The sequence below is a fragment of the Orcinus orca genome, chromosome 9 (genome assembly GCF_937001465.1).
Source record: "Orcinus orca chromosome 9, mOrcOrc1.1, whole genome shotgun sequence".
NCBI lineage: Eukaryota > Metazoa > Chordata > Mammalia > Artiodactyla > Delphinidae > Orcinus > Orcinus orca.
In genome coordinates, this window is record NC_064567.1 from 96,244,254 (window position 1) to 96,268,075 (window position 23,822).

Consider the following 23,822-nt stretch of genomic DNA (forward strand, 5'->3'; position numbering starts at 1 on the left):
CATTACAGAGCGGAGGCTGGAAGGACCACAGAGATCATCCGGCACCATCCCCTCATTTATCCAGGACAGAACTGTGACTTGTCCACAGGCACACAGCTCTGCCACCGCCTTGTCCCTGACCCAGGCTCAGCAGTCAAGTCCGCTCAGACACGTTCGGGGAGTAGGTGCTGAAGCAGTGCCTCAGAGGCACCCTAAAAGAGGGAAGTGAGGGAGCTTTTCCCTGGCAGGAGCACCGCTCAGCAGGAGTCTAGTGGCCCGTGGGACACGCCTTCTGGACGATGTGCGGACCCGGGCAGTGTCACCAGTGCCTCAGGGAGGACCAAGGCTGAGCCAAAGGTTCACATCCCCTGGGGCTCAGACCTGTCAAGTCCTCTTGCAAAACGCGGTCCCTAACAGATGTCATAAGGACACCTGAACAGCCATTTCGGAAATGGTAACACTGGATCCACACCTCACACGTACAAAGAGAGCAAATGGATCAGAGGCATAGATATAAAAAATGATACTACACAAGGGTTATTTTCACAGAACTATAGAAAAAAAGCACACAAGTACCACAGGAAAATGGGTGAAATCCTTCCTGAACTCAACACAGGGAAAGCTTTCTAACTCAAAATCAAAAAAAAAAAAACTGATAAAGTTTATGAAACAAACATTTTAAATATTAAAAAAAAGTTTTGCTTGGAGCAAAACCTATCATAAGCCAAGTCAAAAGACAAACTGGAGGAAAATATTTATAATATATTACAGATAGAGGTCTAATTTCCCCAATACAGAGAGCGAGCTCTTAAAAGTTGAAAAAAGTAACAAACCCTAACAGAAAAATGAGCAAAAGACATACAGTATTCTCAGAAAAAAGATATACAATCAGCCCTTAAATGCATGACACTACATACAACTTCACACATGATAAAAGAAATAAACATTAAAATATGAGTGTATCTCATCTTCCAAAGAGTAAAAATTCAAAAGCTCGGCACACACAGTCCACTGCCCAGCTGTGGGGACAGGCTCGCAGTAGGAATGCAGACGGCGCAGCCTTAATGTCATTGGCTTATCTAACAAAATCACGGACACACACATATGCAGCGACTGTAAGGGAGTGGGTGGCACACAGAAGGAGCGCGTGGGGAAACTTCCAGTTATTTCTCGTTTGGGAATATCTTGTTCTGGGTGGTGATTCACGGCAATGCTCATTTGTAAAAATACACCAGACTGCACTTGAAAACTGCACCCATAACAGATGTGTGTGCTGTGCCACCCTGGCTAAGGGGGCCCGTCTCTCCGAACCCCCTTCCCCAGGCGGTTCTGAATTAGAGTCGGCCAGAAGCTGCCCAGGGATGGAAGTGAAAGCTTTGAGGGGGTAGCAGCCTCAACTGTAAGACAGGCCCGGGGTGTGTGGTGGGCTCCAGCTCAACCTCATGACTTAGAGCTAACTAGTATTACTTCGCCTGCTGGTGGTTGAACAGACCACCATCAGGCCTGCAAGAACCACTACTAAGCAGTATGTGGCTAAATCTACCAAGTATTCCAGGGGCTTTCCAGGTCTGGGCCCAGGTGAGCTGGTGACTAGGGACAGAGGGAAGATCACGGGGTCGGGGGGCCCTCAGCAGCATGCAGGGGCGGCCCCGACTCCTCAGCAGAGACGGGGGTGAGCCCTGTGCTGAGATGGTACCTTGCTGAGCAGGTGGACGGAGGCAGCGCCGGTGCCCAGAGTACTTCCCTCCCCAGAATCAGGAGAGCAGGCCAGGCTGCACGTGGAGGGGGCAGTTCAGGCAGGATAACCTTTTGGGTTTCTAACTTACAACCTGCTTCAGATAATTAGCTGCAGGGTGCACCCCTCAAGCCTATGTCGTACTTACGCACACGAATGAAGTCTGATATGCAGAAAGTGATACATGCTGGGAAAATGCACCTGAGAGACTTCAGGGAGGCCCGGCCTGGACAGCACTAGAGCGAGCGTGCACAGGCCGGAGAGGGAGGCCGACAGAAAAGGAGCCGGCGTGCAAGGGGCAGCATCCTCCTGTGAGGGGAAGGAAGGTCCACAGAGACATCAGGGGATGAGCCGAGGATGGAGGGGGAACAGCAGGAGACGCCCCCCTGGGCAGAAGTCTGAAGTGCAGAGCATGAGGCTTGCAGGAGGACAGGGACCGGAGAGAAAGCACCCAACGAGCTTGGGTCCTGAGACGGGGCTGAGTGACTCGAAGCCTCAGGGAGGGAGGGAGGAGGCCACCCGGCTTCAGGGAAGTATTTTACATACCTGCATGAATGTGTATGAGACTAAGTGGAATGGAGAAAGGCCACAGACCAAGCAGGAGGCTTCAAGCCCCGGTCTGCGTGGAGGGGTCAAAGATGCAGAGATGGACCCAGCTCTGGTCTCTCCCAAATAAGGAGGGCCAGCGTGCTGAAGGCAGGACAACAGAAGGGCCACGAGTCCACCTCCTGCCCCCTTCCCAACACATACAAAATCTGAACCAAGTGGCACCCAGCCCAGAGAGTGTGGGGACATGTCTGGTGACAGCCGGGAAGTGGAACTCCATTCCTGCAGAACAGCAACCAGCGCAGGACACCCTAGGCCACTGCCTAAAAATTTCTAGAGACCAGGTGTGGAACAGTGACAGCATTCACAGACAGGGTAACAGGAGTCTCAAGCACAAAAATGAACACAAAATCAGGAATCACCAGACCCTGGGAAAAGCCAGCTTCCCAGGGCGGAGGCCACCAAACTCTACAGGGAAAGAAGTGCTGCTGAGAGCCACGGAGGGAACCGGGCACCAGGACTCCACAACAGACACGATCACCCTTCCAAGTGACGGGAGGGACACTGCACTCCGAAAACTCAACCAGCCATCTGAGAAACTAAAACCTGTAATCACTGAAATTAAAAAAACAAACACAAAAGGTGAGCTCCAGAAGAGCAGTTGCCTCTGGGAGCAAACTGCGATCGGGGCGGTCAAAGGGGGCCTGAGATTTACCTATGCTTCTGAGTGTACTCTTTAACTATTGTGTAAATTAAAATTAATGAAAAACTTCAAAGAAATACATTTTCTGGATGAAATAAATGAGTACTTAGTACTTCTATAACCTTTCAGGCTCCTCCGAAAAAAAAGTCCCTCAAGGTGACAGCAGGCCAATTAGGAAGGAAGGAAAAGGCCCTGTGGTCTAACTGATTTGGTAAATGCTAGGTTAAATCACACGTTCCTCTCTTCCAGGACCACCAGGTGACAGTGCCACAGCGCAGACCAGTGAGTCACTGATGCTCCAAGAACACCTGCCACAGAAACATTCGCGACTGGAGATGCCCAAATCTGCGTGTCAGCTTTCATTCTTTTTTATTCTATGAACCAAAAGCCTTTTGGAAAAAAGGCAACGCCCACTCCTGGGCTTCTGGACAGTCTGTGCCCCCTCATTCATTTTCCTCAGTGAATACACATTACTTCGGAAGGTATTTTTAGGACTGTTAGAATCTCATAGTCTGTTTAGTCACTGTTCTCCTCTAGTTCCATGAGAAACGAGGCCGACGGAGCAGACAGAGTCACTGAGCACAGTTTACACAGAGGAACACGCCAGGTGGCCGCTCCAAAGAACACAGAGCACCGAAGAGGACACATTTATAAGGTTCACCGTGTGAAAAAAGCCAGGGATGAGCAGTGTACACAGCGCGCTATCCCCCCAGGAAATCACCCCGAAAGGCACGATGGTGACACAGGGAGGCTGTGCGTGTGGGAGCGGGGCTGCGTGTAGACTCTGTGCTCTGCTCACTTTTGCTGGGAACCTAAAACTCCTCTAAAACATACAACCTGTTTTTCTAAAAAGTAGGGGAGAGGAGCACATAAGTACCCTCGGATCCTCACAGACTTCCCCTGTGCTGTCCCTGTGGTGACAGGCTCACGCCGGGGGGCCTCTCTGCAGACAGAGAGGTGGGGTCATGGTGAGAGGAGGACTGATGTTCCACGGCCCCCCTTTCTGCTATTGAGATCTCTTTAAACATCTGCATGCGGCATTTTTCAAAACACCAGTAAAAAAATGGTTTTAAGGAAAAAGGAAGTTCTAGGGCTAAAGGGGTACAAGGGAGACAGATCTAAGTAAAGGCTGCAGCAGCAAAATCAAAGGCGCTTGGCCACAAGGCCACAAAGCCACAAAGTGGGGAAGAGACTGGCACAAGGAGGCAGAGTCTGTAAAGAAACGATCATGGGACCCAGGGGCACAGCCTCTACCCTGCAGCCAACTGCGACTGTAGGGCCCAGGGCCACCCTCGCTCGCAGGGCTCTCCCTACCATCCTCCTCAGCAGATTTCAGCCTAAACCTGAAAACTGCTGGTAACAGTGAGATCTACTCTGTGTCGCTAAGAGGGCACTGCCAACCTGCTGGAGGACAGGGATCACACCCCACATCCGCTGTGTGGCAACCATCCCCCTCCTTCCTGACTCTGAGCTCTGCGAGGTACTTCCATGAGTTTTGCTGCTTTTGTTGTTTGGAGAGTTTGGGACTTGTTTTTCTTGGGAAGGAGAAGAGACTTCTTTCTGTTCTCTTACTCCGGACCCAACAGAGTGGGCAGGGGTGGGCGGTCCCACGAAGCAAGTTAGGAAACCAGTTGTCACTGCACCGTGTTGTGCAGCACCCATCCTGCCAGGCATGTAGGCACAAGGGTCATGGGGTCAGCATGCAGGCACTGGGGTCATGGGGTCACCCCGTAGGTACCAAGGTCACAAGGTCAGCTTGTAGGCACCAGGCTCACAGAGTCAGCAGCACTGACTTCAGAAACAAGAGGCAAGAAGAGGCCTGGAAGTTTGTTCTCCTGGGAGAACATGAGCATCTGAAATGACATTCCTCCTACTTTATTCAGCTTTCCCCAGGGACGCCCTGAAAATGCTCAAGTGTTTTTAGGTCACAGCTAGTCCTACCTACCCACTTACTGCAACGCTCCAGCAGCAGCAGAACAGAAAGCTCTCAGGGAGCCTGTCTTCCTGCCCGGGGACACTGGCAGGGGCGGATCGGGTGCCCAAGGCACAGGGCTTCGTGGGGGGACCAGCCCAGACCTGTCTCCCACCCCTCCTGCCGTTCCCCCGCAGAGAAGATTCTGTCTAAGCATCTGGGGGGCTCGTGGCCACCCCTGCAGAAAACTAAGGGGCGCTGGCTGGTTTCCTTCCAACTGCCCCCCTCACCAGCCCCCAGGCTGCACTTACTGCGAGCCACACCCCACTCCACGGAAGAACCGGCCAAGAAAGGCAGAAAGGTTACGCCAGAGGAGGAGGAGAAGTTCCTTCCAACCCCACACAGGACAGTGCCACCCAGAGATGGGCGATGAGCGGGGTGCTTGCTGTCGGAAGCAGAACATACTGCTAGAACCAGGACTGCTCCTTTAACTGGGGACAGCAAAGCACCCACTCCTCTCTCCCCGCATCCCTCCAGCTGTAGAGCAGCTCGGGATCAAGGAGGCGTCGGAGGCGCTGCCCCTGCACCAGCCGGCCAGAGGCCCCACCAGGCTGGCACTCCCAAACCCCACATGCCCCAGGCCCTGAAACAAACCTACACAAGCATTCATTCCATAAATACTTGCTGAATGAAAGCACCCAACTGAGCACTCAACGTGTGCTGACCACTCTCATTTTACTCTCTCATTTAACCCTCACAACAACCCTTTAAGCTGAGAATCATCACCCCTACCTGACATATGGGAAAACTAAGGCCTGAAGGCCAGATGGCTCAGCAAGGTCTGAGCTGGCATTTGAATGCAGGGCTTCTGACTTCGAGATTCACACTCTTAATCCATACCATGAATTTTTCAAAAGGGAGGAAAGAAAACTGGAAGTGAAAAGTTGGGCAGGATGGTTTCAGAGGGTAAAGTAACCAGGAAATGGGCATAAAACAGGCCTAGAAGCCAGGACACCAGCAGCGACAGCACACCTGGTGCCCAGATCCTTGATTTCAGACCATTCTCCAATCAAAAGCCAAGGCTGGGGACTTCCCTGGTGGAGCAGTGGTTAAGAATCCGCCTCCCAATGCAGGGGACACAGGTTCGAGCCCTGGTCCAGGAAGATCCCACATGCCTCGGAGCAACTAAGCCCGTGCGCCACAGCTACTGAGCCTGTGCTCTAGAGCCCACGAGCCACAACTACTGAAGCCCGCGTGCCACAACTACTGAGCCTACGCTCTAGAGCCCGTGCTCCACAACAAGAGAAGCCACCGCAATGAGAAGCCCGCGCATCACAGCGAAGAGTAGCCCCCGCTCACTGCAACTAGAGAAAGCCCGCACGCAGCAACAAAGACCCAACGCAGCCAAAAATAAATAAATAAATTTAAATTTAAGAAAAAAACCGAAGGCCACTTGGAGAAAAAGCCGACTTCACAGCAGGATGACATGGAACATCTTGTGGTGCAAGCACACAGAGGAGTGCTCAAAAAATGATGCGAACATGTCAAAAGGACAAGCCCATTTGAAGGGCACCCTGAGCAACAACCCAAGACAGTGGGGCCATAACTATGTAGTCAACATCTGTAAGGACACAATGACACACACAAACAAGTGCATGAATGAGTGAGTGAGTGGAGGAGAAAGAAAAGCCATTCCTAGCAATATAATCCCAATTAATAAATGTAGAAAGAAGGATATAAACAGGAAATCGCAATTTGGCAGACACCACAGCAATAACTGTTTCAGGCAAGAATAATCAATGGTTGCTAAGATTAGTGGGCAAAGTATGAGAAGAAACAAGATATTTAGAGTCTCAAAGTATCTCCACACAAGACACTTATTAATCACAACAGGGAAAATAGTAACTCTTTAGCACAGAAGAAAAGCAGCCACTGCAGCAGCCTTAGCCGGTCACAAGGAAACATCAGACAAAACCATGCTGAGATGGGCTTCCCTGGTGGCGCAGTGGTTGAGAGTCCGCCTGCCGATGCAGGGGACGCGGGTTCATGTCCCAGTCCGGGAAGATCCCACATGCCGCAGAGCGGCTGGGCCCGTGGGCCACGGCTGCTGAGCCTGCGCGTCCGGAGCCTGTGCTCCACAACGGGAGAGGCCACAACAGTGAGAGGCCCACATACCGCAAAAAAAAAAAAAAAAAAAAAAAAAAAAAAACCATGCTGAGAGACATTCTACCAAGGAAAAAAAGAAGTCAGTACTCCTTAAAAGGGTCAAGGTCATGAGAGACAAGACTAAGAAACTGTGCCAGATAGAGGAGACTGACGAGACGTGCCCATAATGCAGTGACGACAACGGATGCAACGCTGGCCCGGGAGAAAGGACACTACTGGAACAATGGATGAAACTGGAACAAGGTCTTCAGATGCGCTCACAGCAGCCCGGGTTACAGGAGGCACAGACATCTGGCATGCTGGGAGAAGGATGTATGGGGTCCCGTGCATGATTTTTGCAACTTTTGGGGGCAGATCTTAATTATCTAAAAATGAAAGTTTTCTTTAGAGACCACAAAATAAATGGACCTTGAGGGCTATATGCGAGAACACGTGGTGGCCCTTGCTCAGCTAAGGACTGGTCCCATTCCATCACATTGTCGAAGCCACGGACCTGACCCTCGAGAGATACTCAGAACCCAGGCTCACAACCAACCAGACACACAGGATTCAGAGCTGAGTCATCCCAGACATCCTAATCCAGGGGTTCTCAAAGTGAGCCTGGAGATGAAGCCACCCGTGCCTCACAGCCCTACGTCAGCCAACAGCTGAGCCCTCACCTGTTGTACGCAGAGGCCTTCCCAGGACTCCACTTACCCATAGGAGGGCAGGTTCCCTGGCTTAAGAAAAAGAGACAAAAAACTCAGGCCTGCTCCCACTCCCTTGCAGTACAGCCTACAGGGCCCAAGGCCTGCTCACACCAGGGCTCTTGACTCCCAGTCCCGGGCTCTGTCCCTAGAGGGTTCTTCGCCACTAGGGAAGCTGAGTGCCTGGCCCTTCAGTACATAGACAGGGAAACGATAGAGGCCTCGGGGCTCTATGACCACACAGGACTCCATTAGGGAGTTTACAGAACACTGAGTTGCCCTAAAAGAAGACAGGGATGAACAGTACATAGAAGATGTGAAAGCCCTAACTATGAAAATTCAAGAAAAACTGAATGTTACTGGATAATGGAATTCATTAGATATGTTAAAATTCAAAGGTTTATCATTTTTTCACATGACTTTTAATTTGAATCACTCACTCACTCAGCTGGTTACTAAGTGCCAACTATGCCGCCAGGGACGTTCCAGGCACTGGACACACAGTGGACAAGATAAATAGACCAAGGTGCACACAGTAACAGAAAAGCTGCACTTTCTGCCGACTGCCCTCCTCCTGGTTTCCCCGGTGAGAGAACTAGATACAAAATAGGCAGTTTACACGGGGACACACACGGGAGCCGCCACCCGGGGCCAGAGACAAGGGTGCAGTCTGAGCCAGAGGCCAGAGAAGCACCCGCCACAAGGTGAGCCAACCGCAGAAACAGAAACCAGAGGACAGGTCAGGAGTGTATCCCAAAGGAAAGGGGTGACGAGCGAGCTGAGGACTTCAGGGCTGGACGGCTGCAGGGAGCAAGCGAAGGGTGAAGTAACAGCGCATGTGACGGTGCAGCGCGTGTCACCACTGGCCTCCTCCCACGTGACAGGACACTCTCCTGGTTGCCTTGCTCGGGCCTGCTCCCCCAGGTCACACACCCCGTTCTCCTGGCCCCCTAGGCAGACGGCCCCTCACCTCATGTACGACCCCCCGGCTCTCAATCCTTGGACCTCTTCTCCATATACACTCACTGCCTCGGTGACCTCATCCAGTCTGTGCCTTTAAACCCACTGATATGCCGATGTTTTTCAAACTCCCACCTCCAGTCCTGCTCCCCTTGGACTCCACCTACATGGCTCACAGCTTCTCGGACCCCGGAGACCCCGCTGTGGCCAAAGGCTAACCTGTCAGCCTCAGAACCAGCCGCCCCCGACCCCTTCCCTCTGCAGCTAGTGTCAACTCCATCCTTCCAGGTGCTCGGGGCAACACATTTTGAGAGGGAGAAAAAAAATGAAGTTACATTTAAAATTCAAAATATTAAAAATGTATTTATTACTAAATATACTTGTCACTAAAATACTATAATAAAAACTGAAGAGTCTATATTCCTAGAAAATCCAAGAAAATCAACAGAGAAACTATCAGAAAATAGAGAATTCAGTATCGGTGTACAGGGCTTATTGAATAAAAACATTAAAATTCTACAGAAGAACATAAAACAAGACTTGAATAAATAAAATACACCCTGTTCTTAGACAGAAAGACTCAATAATGTAAACCTGTCATTTCTCTCTAATTCAAAACATAAATTTAATGTATTCCCAATGAAAACTTCAACAGAATTTTCACATGGAAAAAGTTTCCAGAAAAGTCTGGGGGCAAGGGATTAAACACTAGTCCCACCAAGTATTAAAATGTATCATAATGAAGCTATGGTAAATAAAACAGCTTGGTACTGGCAAACAAATAGAACAAATGGTTTAGTATCTATGAATAAATGGAATAGAAAAGGAAAAAAACACAGAAACATACACAGAGCCAATCAGAACCCAACATACGTCACAGTGAATGGCACTTCAAATAAAACCAATGAAGCAAAAGTAAGAGCAGCCAAGAAATGGGTTAGGGATGCTGGCTGGCACCTGGGGTGGGTCAGGTACCCACCATCAGACAGCCTGGCAGTGAGAGAACAAACTGGTACAATCTCTCTGGGGCCACTTTAGCAACATCCATCAAAATTACACACTTCATACCCTTTGACCCAGTAATTCCTGTTCTGGGAATTCGTCCAACAGATATTCATACACATGTTCCAAGAAACACATACAGCACAGTCACTGCAGCATCATTTGTGACCGCAGTAGATTGGAAACAACCTAATAACACTGCCTGTGGAGACTCACTAAATAATGACGCCACATCCACAGGATAGAACTCTGAGGGAGTCGAGAGAAAGACTGTAGTCAAGTCTGACTCTTGGTTACAGCCAGAGTCACCTGGGAAGCTTCTGAAAATCCTGACACATGGTCGCACCTGGGCCAGTTAAATCTGATCTCCAGGGGCAGGCCCAGGAATCAGCATCTTAAAGCCCCACAGATGTGAGGACAGATACAACGCACAGCAGGAAAAATGGCACCTGGCAACAGGGAGACTGCCTCCTTGTTAGCTGCTTGTCAGCTGCTCGGGGGGATGTAACTAGAAGTCCACACACAGCATATTGTATACAACAGAGAAAATATACATAAACGAATATGAAAAATAAAAAGTTTATAAAACAGAAAACTTTTACAAAAGTACGCACAATGGCTGCCTTTAGGGAGAATTCACTTTCATTACACAGGCTTTTAACTTTCAAAAGTATTGACCCTAAATCCAACTGCCAATTTACTATACCACGTAACAGTCAGAGAGTGGGAAACTCAACATACCAACAACCTGATTTTTTTCTTAACAAATAAATTTTGAGAGAATAAAAGCAAGAGAAACAGAGAGTCAGCTACAAAGTGATATGTGGTTGGAGCCTTATTATAGATGTAAACTTTTTTTAAAAAATTATGACATTATGAGAAAACTGGAAGTTTAAACACTGGTTGAAAACATTTACAGATGAAATGATGAGGTAGAATTTGCTTCTGAATAACACAGGAGGGGGAGAAGTGGCCGGGTGTACTTCACAGGGTTGGCAGTGAGTACACGCGGATTCACTGCATTCTTCTGTCTACTCACCTTTGTATTTAAATTCAACCTAATACATTTTCCACAAGGTGCATATACCTTTTTTTTCAATAGGAAAAGAAAAAAAAAGCTAGCATAAAAAGTTATACTTCTTTAGTGACATAGAAAAATATTCAATTAGATACTGGTTTTGTTAGTTTTGAAAAGTATCTCTTAGATAGTTCTGGTAATAGTTCCTTTTTCTTAACAACAGCAAAGCGAACATACCCATGTCTGGGCCTCTAAGCGCACTGGGAACTGCTTCAGTTCCCCATGACTCTGGCCCTCCTTTCTAACTACGGTTTCAAGCAAAGCACTTCACCACTGTTCATCTCCATTTCTCCATCTGTTAAAAGGAAGCCGATTGGGCTCTGGCATCTGGAAGTACACACTTCCCAGGGGGAAGAGTACCCTGGGGGAGTCTCACTGGCCGCCTCCTCCGGCCCAAAAACATGCTCACTCTCACAGGCTAGGACACCAGGTCATTTTTACCATCCGGCTTCAGTATCCAACCAACTCAACATAAGTCATCGCTGTAAGATATACAGGCCAATCTCTTCTAAAAATGAAGCCTATAAGCTAGAAATGAACTGCAAAATGAAAACAAAAACACAATGCTTCTAGAGGAAAAAAAATACTTCTAACAAACAACCTTTCCTCATCTGTGATTTAAATCAAATCCCTGAGGCCACTTACACCTGAGGTTCCTTAGAGAAGGGGCAGTTTCAGGGCGAATTGGGTGAAAGAACAGCTTCTATACCAGATGAGACTGAAAACAGACCCTGAGGCCGGCAGGCCCAGCAGAGCCCCAGTGGGGGAAAGCTGGCAGACATCCCTGGACTGCTGGCTTTCTGTTTACTATTCTCTTGAGTGCATGATTACAGCCAACAACCTCATCTGAACAAAAGAACCTCTTGGGCACACAACCCTCAACAGTGTACAACATGAATTCAAAATCAGCAAAAGGGATGCAGGAACCGCTCAGCATACAATGTTCAGCAAAACAGAAACCACAGTGTAAGACAATTTTATAAGCATACTTTGGTGTGTGTGTGTGTGTGTGTGTGTGCTCAAACACACCCACGCACATGTTTATATGCATAGAAAAAACTGTAGAAATATCCCAGAAAGTTAATAGGGAGTGGTAGGACGTTTTTTCTTCTTTACACACTTATCTTTATTTTCCAAATAGTCTACACTGAGCATAATGAGGAAGAAAAACAGTTTGTTCTTGTTTAAGTTAAGAAAAGCAATACTGAGAACAGCTCGTACCTACTTGAGGGCTCACTATGCGCCAGGAATCCTGCTCACCAGGTCTTACACACTGACCTCAGTCAATCTTCACCATAAGCCAACAGGGTGGGTATTTGGGGTAGCATTCCGGTATGTCCACGTGACTCTATCAAAGGGCCTCCTGCAACGGGCACCTGAAAAAGCAGGGACCAACAAAGGAAGGACCCCATTTAGAGACAAATCCAGGAAGCCAGCTCTCAGGCAGCATGACTGCACACAGAAAGGATGCCCCAGCAGAGAGCAGCACCCTTCTGGCTCTTGTGACAGCCTGCCTAAGGGACATCTAAGCCACAGACATCACGAGACATGGGTGAGTAGAACCAAAGAAGAGGCACTAAGGAATGAACTCAGCACGCATCGGATGCTCACCTAACACACAGCTGGGAGCTGAGAGGGGCTGAGTAAGTCTCTGCCCCAAAAATGAAAGATGTAAGAACTAGCCATAAACAGATGTAAGATGAAACCCAGGCTCAGAGGAGACGCAGTTACCTGTGGCAGGGAGCAGAGGGACAGAGGCGCTGGAAGGCCTTGCTGCGTGGACAAGAGCACTGAAGAACGTGAACAGTGCTGTGCTTGGGGCAAACGAACCAGGTGTGATGAAGATGAAGCATTTGCTGAGGATACTATTAGAAATCTGAAACTTCTCTTCCAAACTACACCATCCCTTTCCCAAGATGGATCCCTGTAACAGCTGGACACAAAGGCCATGCCACCCAAAATAAAAGAAAGCACTGAGCAGCTTTCTAACACACCCTTGTTCTACCAGGACTTCACCAGATGGGTCAACACATCAAGTAGTTCCATGACACGCCCTTCTCACGAGGCCCTGCTGTCTGCTTCCCTGTGCAGGACAGAGGGGTAGCTCGGGAGGGACTCAGGGCATGTACCACCATTCAACACCGACAGCGCAGGAGCGGCTCCTCTGTATCCACAGTTCCACATCCACGATTCAACCACCACAGATTCTGTGGTATTGTACCGTTTACTACGGAAAAAAATCCATGTATAGGTGGATCTGTGCAGTTCAAGGTTGTGTTGTTCAGCGCCAACTGTAATTTACTCTCAGTGCTACTTTCTTTCCTTTTTCTTCTTTTTAAAGAATCCTGTTTGTGATTTATAAGGGCAAAAGCCAGAGGTTGCACAGCCTTTTGTACATTTTGCTTGTGCATCCCAGCACAAGCAAATGCAGTTATCACTGTTTTGCCTACAGCGACACCTGCAGATCGAGAGGGAAACTGCAGGACCTATGGCCACCGAAGCGGGACCAGACACAGATGGAACCCAAGAAGCAAACCCCACCAACAGCTCTGAGAGGTGCCCGACTTAGTGATTAGGATGTTGATGCTGTTGGTTTTGCATCCCTCTCTCCTTCCACAGCACTATAATGTCATCAGCATTTCTGAAAGCTTCCCAGCTCCCTAGAAGTACTTTGAGCACAGATCACTGGGTTAAGTACAATATGAACACTGGGGCTCTAAGCAGCACTTTTTACAATATCTTCACTACGGATAACTCATAAACTGTGAAGCTCCTTTGCAGAGTATGTGCACCTCTCAAAGCTATCTTGTATGGTCAAGGAAATTTTTGTGTACCCAAATTCTCTCATCTCTAAGGAATAAAACTGGGCACCTTGAGCACTAGGGTGGTGGCATGTGGCTTTATGTGTAAAAATCTGTACTTTATTTTATGTATAAATGAAAAGGTACACTTCAAAAACTTTAACCCACGGTTGGCAGGGCCTAGGCTGGGGACAGGGGGTTGACTCCAAAGTGTGATTTGCCTGTAGATGGAGCGAAGTTGCCATCACCACTACCTAATACTGGGCAGAACCACCAGCAAATGGGTAGCAAGCAGGAGTAATCAGAAGTCAGCAACGTCAGACCCAGATTCTAGGTATGTAACTGGTTTTTGGACAGGGTGCCCCACAAAGGCAGTGCTTCTGTGTGGTCACCTGAAGAACAACTATCTTAAGTTATTTAATTAACAGAACCCCCAGATCTACAGTTTATGGGATAAGCAATTCTGGGCACTGACTGGCGCGACTTGGGGGGCCACAAAAGCTACAACAAAGATAAGGATGGCTTTCATGTTCCATTTCAGATCTGCCACAGAACAGCCTTTCAGATGGAACTAGAGAGATGTGGACCACAATTTCTTGTTTTGTTCATAGAAAACCAGTGAATACCTGAAGGCTGAGAAGGTTCAGTCCATGGACGCGTTGAGCCTGCAACACCAAACTAAGGTTTCCTGGAACACACACAAGTCTTCAGTCTATGCTTACACCACGGCAGGACTAGTAAAACTAACGCTGATACTAACCTGGAATACAACTCATTGGTCCAAGAATAAAAAATAGGGTCTCTACAAGATAACAAGGCAGCTATTCTAATCTATTACTCAGGAATTAAAAGCAAATCCCCCCTTTTAATAGAGTTTTTAGAAATTATAAAAAGAATGCAGGGCTTCCCTGGTGGCGCAGTGGTTGAGAGTCCGCCTGCCGATGCAGGGGACGCGGGTTCGTGCCCCGGTCCAGGAAGATCCCGCATGCCGCGGAGTGGCTGGGCCCGTGAGCCATGGCCGCTGAGCCTGCGCGTCCGGAGCCTCTGCTCCGCAACGGGAGAGGCCACAACAGTGAGAGGCCCACGTACCGCAAAAAAAAAAAAAAAAAGAATGCAAAAAAATTAGTAAAGCAAAGTGTATAGTTCATTGTAGAAAAATTAGAAAATACAGTAAGGGACAACGATGGCAATGAAAAACACTCACAATTCCACCACTATTCATAATGTATTTCCTTCTGGGCTTTTTCTCTGCATGTACAGTTAACCTCCCTTGAACAACAGGGGGTTGGGGCACCGACCCTCCATGCAGTCGAACTTGGACTTTGAGACTCTGCAGTCTTGCCCCAACCTATCTCCACAAAGTTTATTTTCCCCCTACTCCGCATTTTATGCCACTCCAAGTTGTTCACTTTGCTTCATTAACTAGGAACTACATTCAAAGAGTCCCCAAAACAGGTTAGAGGGAGAGTGCAAGGAGAGGGAAGAACAGAAGGGAAGTTTAGTCAGAGAAGGGCCAAGGGGGAGAGAAAACCCAGGAGAGGGCAGGGAACAGTCCCATGAAAGAGGGAAGAGAGCAAATTCACCTAAGAACAGAGCAGGCCAGGAGCAGCATGCTGTCTTTCAGACACTGCCACAGCTCATACACAAGGAGGCATCAGCTCTTCTCACCCAAACAGTGGCAGGGAAGCACCAGGAAGCAGAACTCCTGAAAAGTGAGGACAAGTACAGCACAGGGCTTGATCTAAGCCCTACCACTCATCAGCTGCATGACCCTTGGCTCATTCAATATTCACAACAGCCTCTGAGGGAGGTGCTGTTATTATCACCTCTGCTTTACAAAGGAGAAAACTGAGACACAGAGAGGTGATGCAGCTTGCCCAAGGTAATACATTTACTAAATGGCAGGCTCTGAGGGGACTCTGGGTCCACAGTCCCCCATTCCAGACAACCTATTCGGGTGTACGTCAGACCAAGAGGACTGTGGGCCCATGTCCCAGCAGTCGCTCCTGCAGGGAAAAAACAGAGTCAAGACACACAGAGAGGCAGGTCTCACGGGAATGCATAACTCTATGAGCCCAGGGCTCTAACTCTGGTCTAGCTCTTAACTGGCTGTTTGACTGTGGGCAGATTATTACCTTACCCTATAGAGAGAAAAAGGAAGAATACTGAAACCACCTGACCTCCCATCCTACACACTGTAAGGCAGTTTGCAAACATGAAGAGCTAACTAACTGCTGAAATAGAGTCAGTGTGTTACCAAGTAAGACCCACTTAGGGACAAACCCAACCACCAGATGTCAAGCAAGAAAGAGGCCACCTCTGACATAAAACTAGCGATGTTTCCTTAGGTCAGTCTCCCAAGGCAAAAGGAACAAAAGCAAAATAAACAAATAGGACATAATCAAACTTATAAGCTTCTTCAGAGCAAAGGAAACCATAAACAAAACGAAAAGACAACCTAAGGAATGGGAGAAAATATTTGCGAACAATGCAACCAACAAGGGCTTAATTCTCAAAATATACAAATAACTCACACAACTCAATAATAAAAAAACAAATAACCCAAATGAAAAATGGGCAGAAGACCTAAATAGACATTTCTCCAAAGAAGACATACAGATGGCCAGTAGGCACGTGAAAACATGCTCAAATCACTAATTGTTAGAGAAATGCAAATCAAAACTACAGTGAGGTATCACTTCACACAGGTCAGAATAGCCATCATTTAAAAACTCTACAAATAACAAATGCTGGAGAAGGTGTGGAGGAAAGGGACCCTCTTGCACTGCTGGTGTGAATGTAAATTGGTGCAGCCACTATGGAGAACAGTATGGAGGTTCCTTAAACAACTAAAAATACAGTTACCGTATGATTCAGCAATACCACTCCTGGGCATATACCCAGAGAAAACTCTAATCTGAAAATATATATGCACCCCAGTGTTCACTACAGCACTATTTACAACAGGCAAGACATGGAAGCAACGTAAGGGTCCATCAACAGATGAATGGATGAAGATGTGAGATACATACACACACACACACACACACACACACACACACACACACACAATGGAATACTACTCAGCCATAAAAAAGAACAAAATAATGCCATTTGCAGCAACATGGATGGACCTAGAGATTATCATATTAAGTGAAGTAAGCCAGAGAAAAACAAATATCATATGATAACACTTATATATGGAATCTTAAAAAAAAAAAGATACAAATGAACTTATATACAAAACAGAAACAGACCCACAGACACAGAAAACAAACTTATGGTTACCAAAGGGGAAAGGGAGGTGGGGATAAGTTAGGAGTCTGGGATTAGCAGATACACACTGCCATGTATAAAATCGATAACCAACAAGGCCCTACTGTATAGCACAGGGAGCTATATTCAATATCTTGTCATAAACCATGATGAAAAAAAGAAAAGAAAAGAAAGAAGCCACAAAGTAGAAATTCTTACTTGGGAAGAGCTGGCGGGCTCCTTGGGACTTCAGCAGCGCCAGCATCCGCTCCTGGTGGCTCTGCCTCCCTGGCGCGGTGGGCCACTTCCTGCACGGCGTCCTGCGGGCCGGGGGGCTCCTGAGGGCCGCCTGAGTCTGTGGTGGAGTCAACCTCCACCTCCTGAACCGGGGCTGGGACTGGCTCCTGCTCGGCCGCGGCCTCCTCCCCTTCCTTCCTCCTGATCTTCTCCTCCAGCTCCTTCCTCCTCTTTTCATCATCCTGACGGGCCATGCGGTCAAAGGTTTTGAATACCTAAAATCAAACAGCAATCCTGCAATGAGTTCATCCGCCCAGTACTGTACCACACATTCTGCAGAAATACAGCAAAATCTGGTAAATAAAGAATGAAAAAGCAGTAGACTAAAAAAATGTTCCCATTGGCAAAATGGAAATGCACTTCAACTTCACCAAATGCCGCTAGGAAAACAATCTTTAAAGGGGAGTTCCAAAATCAGTGGAAGTGAAACCTTTACAAGCCAAGGCTCAAAATATTTACATGCCTATGAGGCCAACTTTCAAGTCTAAATGATGCATAACTAAATGGTCTCACCTGTCATTACTTTTATAGCCCCAGAGAGCCTTGTTCAAAACGCAAAGAACACGCTGTCCTGGTACTGAGAGCTGTAAAGGCACCAACAACTCAGACGAAAGAAGAGAAGATGGGAATTAGTTGAATTTCAATCCACAAAATACAAGCCGGCTCACCGGACTGCTGCTATCTTCCCACACTGCATGGGCTGAGGGAAGGTGCGGGTCTTAGCCTGGGAATTCAACAAACATCCATGATGTGCCTACAATGTGCAAGGGGCACCCAAAATCCAAATGACAGCTCCCAACCTCGAAGAACTCCACTTTCTGGTGTGTGGAGCAGTCATTAATCTTTTCGGGGCCACAGTCACACCCACAAAAGTGCTGGGACTCTCCATCCAAAAAGTGCACAAGAAAATGGCCTTTTGTATGCACCATTCAAGGGCGTACATAACCCTGAAGTGCAGCCAGGACAGACCCAGATGTGACAACTCTGACAGGAAGAGGCTGTGACGAATACATGTGATGCCATCAGAATGAGGGTGCAAACGAGCATTTCCGGTGAAAGAGAGCTAAGGAAGTTTCTTGGAAGAAGGCGCTCTGCATCAGACCTTGAATGAAAGGCACACCTTCCAGAGGGAATGACAGGAGGAAGGGTCATCAGGAGATATATCCTATGGTATCTCCTCCCGGAGACAGGAAAGCTGGGAGATCCACCTTGAAAAGTGGGTGGGAGAAGACCCTTACATTCAATCCAGCAACCTCGCTCCAAGGTATTTACCCAAAGGAGTTGAAAATATGTCCACCCAAAAACCTGTACACGGATTGTGTATAGCAACTTTATTCATAATTGCCAAAACTTGGAAGCAACCATGATATCCTTCAGCAGGTGAATGGATAAACAAATTGTGGTACATCCAGACAATGGAATATTATTCTGTGATGAAAGAAATGAGCTATTATTAAGCCATGAAAAAACATGGAAGAACCTTAAGTGCATATTAGTAAAAGAAACCAATCTGAAAAGGCTACACAGTGTATGATTCCATACACTATGACACTGTGGAAAAGGCAAACTTTTAAAGACAATAAAAAGACCAGTGGTTGCCAGAGGATGCAGGGAGGGAGGTTGGAGGCAGCAGGTAGAGCGCACAGGATTTTTTTAGGGCAGTGAAAATACTTCGTGTGGTACCATAATGAGGATTACATGCCATCACACATTTGTCCAAACCCCGTAAAATGAACAGTAAGAGTGAACTCTGAAGTAAACTGTGGGTTTAGGTGACTATGATATGTCAATGTAAGTCCATCAACTGTAAGAAATGCACCACTCTGGTGGCAGCTGTTGGTATAGGGGACGCTGGGGGAGGCGGGGGTGGGCAGGGGGGACATGAGAAATCTCTGTACGTTCCCCTCCATTTCGCTCTGAACCTAAAACTACTCTAAAAAAGTCTTAATAAAATAAAAATGTTTTAACGTGTGTAGGAGTCAGTTTCCAAAGGGCTAGAATGCAGACAAGGGCTAAATAACTGTTGCGTGCACTGGGCAGGAAGACAGAACCAAAGAAGTTACTGACTATGCCAATGTTTTTACAGACATTCTCTCAAAACCCTCGTGAAAACGCCATGAGGAAGACAGCACTGACATTTCAAAGATAATGGAAAACTAAGCTCGGAGAGGGTAACCTGCCCAAGGTCCTGCCAGTGAAAGAAGAAAGTAAAAAATTATACAGGAAACACACCAAACACTGAAAGGAGATGTAGGCAGAGGAAGATAAGTAAAGCTCTAAGGCTAAAAACTGGAAACAATATCTCTCTCCACTTCTTCTGAGAACCTGAGTCCCTGACTCACTCCTCTTATACTCACGTCAGTGACACCGGACACCAGACCCGTTGCCCTCAGAGCCATTCATCCTCCTGACGCCACACATCTTCATCTTAACACCAGAAAACAAGCAACAGCAAGGGCTCTCTCCAAACGCCGGGGGGCTCTCTCCAAACGCCGGGGGCCTCCCTCGGACCCTGGGCCTCACGTTCCTCACTACACTGCGGCGCCCACCACCCCTGCTTACTCAGCACCCCGCATGCCCCCTGGCTTCACCTCTCATGTCGCCACTGACCTCAGCACTCATTTCAGAATCCTGGACTGCGGAGCTGGAAGAGATGTCCCTGACCTCCAATCAACCTTCTCAACTGACAGAGAGGAGAGTGATTCTCCCAAGACTTCCCAGCAAGCTCAGAACAGATAGAGCCAGCTTTCCTGACTCTCATGGGGGGACCTCTAAGCTTGCCAAACTGGACTCCAGGATAAACACAGAGGATCCACTGATACGAATGAAACGTCATTCAAAATTATTGTTTTCTTAAAACATACTAATAAATCATGGAGTGGAATACAATTTCTACATGCATCTTTCCTGCTGAGGGTCTGGCAAGCTGTACATTCAGACTGTGCAAGCCCTAAGAATTAGCAGGAAAAGTCTGAGAAGGCTTAAACCTCATCAACAGCCCATACCCCAAAATATCAACGGAGAACTTTTGGGTTCCAGAACTGAGTACCCCAATACTCCCATCCAAACCCTCTTTGCCTGAGTTCTGAAGAGACCCCCAAGCACCCCACTGTCAAATGCCTCTGTGGATAAAAGAACAGCTCCCCAGGACTTACCCTGATCTACCCAACCAAAATACCCAGGGAATATCTGCTCTTTTAAAGTTCCTTGGGCAATACTGATGATTCAGAACCACTTTAAAAAAACACTACACCCCTCCTAACCATCTGCTGGAAACTGTCCCCCTTGGTTTCCCTGAAACTTACTGCCCTGCCCACTTCCCTCCATCCCCCTCCCACTCACACAGCCTCTTCCTTCTCCCATCCCTTCTCTGGGATCCTTCCCCAAAGGGCTATCCTCCACCTTCAGTTCCTCTCCTTCAAACCACTCAGATTCCTCTACCTCCCTTAAAATCCAGCCCCACAATTCAACAGCCTGTGGGAAGGGACTTCTGCCTGCAATCTCCAATTCAACTAAGCTTCTTCCCCTAAACTCAGGTGACAGTTCAGTGAATGCATTATCATTATTACAGTGCCCAGGTTTGAAACCCTGGATCACCTCTGGCCCATCCCAACCCTCTCTCTGCCCTGCTCTCCACCTCCACTTTATTAAACTGTTCACCAAGTCTTAACCTTAAGGGTGTCTGAAACATGGTAGGTGTCTTACATGAATTACCTGTCAGTTCACCTGTAAAACAAGGGAAAAGACCAACCTTTCAGGTTGTGTTAGAAATAAATAACATCCTAGAATGTAAATTACATAACAACTGGTACATACTAGGTGCTCAGTAAATGTTCCTTTCTCCTTTACATCTTTTCTGCAAAAGATCACCCGAGACAGGGGCTTCCCTGGTGGCGCAGTGGTTGAGAGTCCGCCTGCCGATGCAGGGGACGCGGGTTCGTGCCCCGGTCCGGGAAGATCCCACATGCCGTGGAGCGGCTGGGCCCGTGAGCCACGGCCGCTGAGCCTGCGCGTCCGGAGCCTGTGCTCCGCAACGGGAGAGGCCACAGTGAGAGGCCCGAGTACGGGGGAAAAAAAAAAAAAAAAAAAAAAAAATCACCCTAGACAAAAGTGTTCCCAACCTACAATGGATTGGCTAAATAATAGAACAGAAAGATCTGGAATCCGAAAAATGAAGTTTTGAGTTCCAGCTCTATGATGAGTTTCATCAAATCACCCAACCTTGCTGAACTGGCACCCTCATCTGCCACATAAAATTCAACCTTATCTATTTCACAGTCTTCCATGAAAGCATTAACTTGACATAAGGGCCTCCTAAAAACCATCTCTGACACACAGCTCTCTGATCACTCAGATGGCACCTAACAACTACAAGGGTGAGGAACAGCCTTAAGTCTTGAAATTGAATACCACCCTCACTCCTCACCTGACCATGTTATCTTTGGTACTTAAACATTGTAAACTTCTGTTTCTTCATGCAGGCACTGAGGAAAATACCTGACCAACCTGCAGCTTGTAGCAAGTCTTCAGAAGATGAACATTTGAAATCACTTCATAAACTGTAAAACGCTACAGAACCGCAGGAGGTTATCACCAGCATTTCTACCTTCTCAGGTTCCTAGAAACAGGCTCAATGCTTGACTGAGTACCATCTTTCAATCCCATCCAAGTCCCACCTCTTCGAGTAGCATTGATGTATATACACTACCAAATGTAAAATAGAGAGCTAGTGGGAAGCAGCTGCATCGCACGGTGAGATCAGCTCGGTGCTTTGTGACCACCTAGAGGGGTGGGATAGGGAGGGTGGGAGGGAGACACAGGAGGGAGGGGATATGGGGATATATGTATACATATAGCTGATTCACTTTGTTATACAGCAGAAACTAACACAACATTGTAAAGCAATTATACTCCAATAAAGATGTTAAAAAAAAAAAAGTCCCACCTCCTCTATAAAACTTTTCTCCATTTCCAAACCATCATTTCTATTCCTTTCCTTCCAATGGGCTCTGTCACATAATTGGCCTTGCATGGTTCTCTGTTACTGTATTTTACCTCCTTAACTAGAGCATAAGTATCCCAAGGAGAGAGACCATTATTTAACCATCTGCATTACCAGTGTATCTCCAATGCTTCTGGCAGCTGAGAGTATAAATACATTCAGTACATAAACTCTTGGTTATTACATTCCAAGTACCCCGTCAACGTCAGTGAATAAGTATTACTAGCACCTCAAACAGACAATAAACTTAACCTGGGATGTACAGATATATGTTCAAATGTAAACTTATTAAGTACTACTATGACTGTCTTTGACCTGAAAAGTCACACTTCGAACAGGGGGACCACACCCATCAATCACACAGTCTCCCTTCCACGTCCAGTCGTCACAGTTCTGGGGTGCAGGTGTCCGTGCTGCCGCCCGTTCCCCCGTCTAGCCTGCACTATTTTCATTCTCTGACTGGCAGGCCCTGGCACCTCGAAGGGGGTTACACGCTGCGGGAGCTAACCCTGGCCCTGAGCGTCGATGTACTACTTCTGATATCCAAGTGCACCCGGTCGTACCAGGCTGCTCGAGAGCCAGCCCCTCTCGCACGGAAGGAGTAAACTGATACCTGATACCCCAAGAGCATGTCTGCTGAAGCCGCGGCCCCAGGAGGCTGGTGCGGGGCAGCGCCAGAGGATGAACTGAGGCCGGCAGCGAACGGAGCGGCGGTCTCACAGGGGTCTGGGCTCCCGGAGAGTCGGGGACTACGGGGGCGCGCTCGCTGGGGTCGGGGTCGGGGCTCCCACGGCCTCCCCCCACCGCGAGCTTCCCGCCGGCCGCGCATTACCTGCAGCACCAGAGCCTGCGCGGCCCCCGGCGGGAAGCCCATGCGATCCGACGGGTGGCGCAGCAGGCGGTAGAAGTCCGTCTTGCGGTAGAGGAAGCCGAAGAGCACACGCAGAAAGTCCTGAACGTTGCCCACGTGCTGCAGGATGCCCAACAGGGCCTGGTCGTACAGCTCCGCCGCCCCGGGCTCCATGGCGTCGCTGGCCGGAGGTAAGCTCACTCACGGCGGGCGCGGCCCGGACGCCGGTCTGGGCCCACTTCCGGTGCGCTGTGATTAGGGCTCCGGCAGCCAGCTCGCCCGTGAAACTTCCGGTCCGCGCTAGGTCGCCCCAGCGGTAGGGCTCGGCTGGGCTGAGTTTGAGCCGACTTGACGCGGGCCCCGCTCCCACCGCCCCTGGCTTCCCGAGCGGTCTCGCAGAGGAGCGGACGTGGGCCCATAAACGCAAGAAAGCCCGGAGCTGCGGGACTGAGGGCGCCTAGTGGCCATGCTGGCAACGGACGGAAGACGTGTAGCGCGGGCAAGTGTTACGTGAGCCTCGCTTTTGTCACGTGGTCTTTGGGTTGTGTTCCCAACTGGGTGTCCCGAGCCCCAGGCGGGACGGCGGGAGCCTTTTGCTGGCGCGTCAGAAGAGGAAATGCGAGCGCTTGCGGGTGGTGTCTGTCCTGTTAATAACGGAGCCGTGGGTGAAATGCAAGGTGAAGTGCATAAATACAAAAAGACAAGAATGTAAAGTGAGTGCATGCACAAATATTAAATGGAAAGAGCTAGGTGCAGAGTAGAGAATCTGGCGTGCCATCCTGTGAAATATACACATACGTATTTGTGTGTAGTATATACATTGTATGCGTAGTATACACCCAGCGTGTAT

At 48.3% G+C, this 23,822-nt stretch overlaps 1 protein-coding gene across 1 annotated transcript in view; it reads right to left on the reverse strand.

The window, feature by feature from the left end:
* NUDCD3 (NudC domain containing 3) overlaps nucleotides 1-23,300 on the reverse strand; it is a 73,388-nt gene extending 50,088 nt beyond the window's left edge. Inside the window, exons 1-2 of the mRNA XM_004282978.4 lie at nucleotides 22,955-23,300; nucleotides 17,043-17,335 (exon numbers count right to left, since the gene is read on the reverse strand). Coding sequence (XP_004283026.1) covers nucleotides 17,043-17,335; nucleotides 22,955-23,146 — 485 coding nt within the window. The 5' untranslated portion in view covers nucleotides 23,147-23,300. The remainder of the gene's footprint in view (nucleotides 1-17,042; nucleotides 17,336-22,954) is intronic.
* Nucleotides 23,301-23,822: the final 522 nt, after the last annotated feature.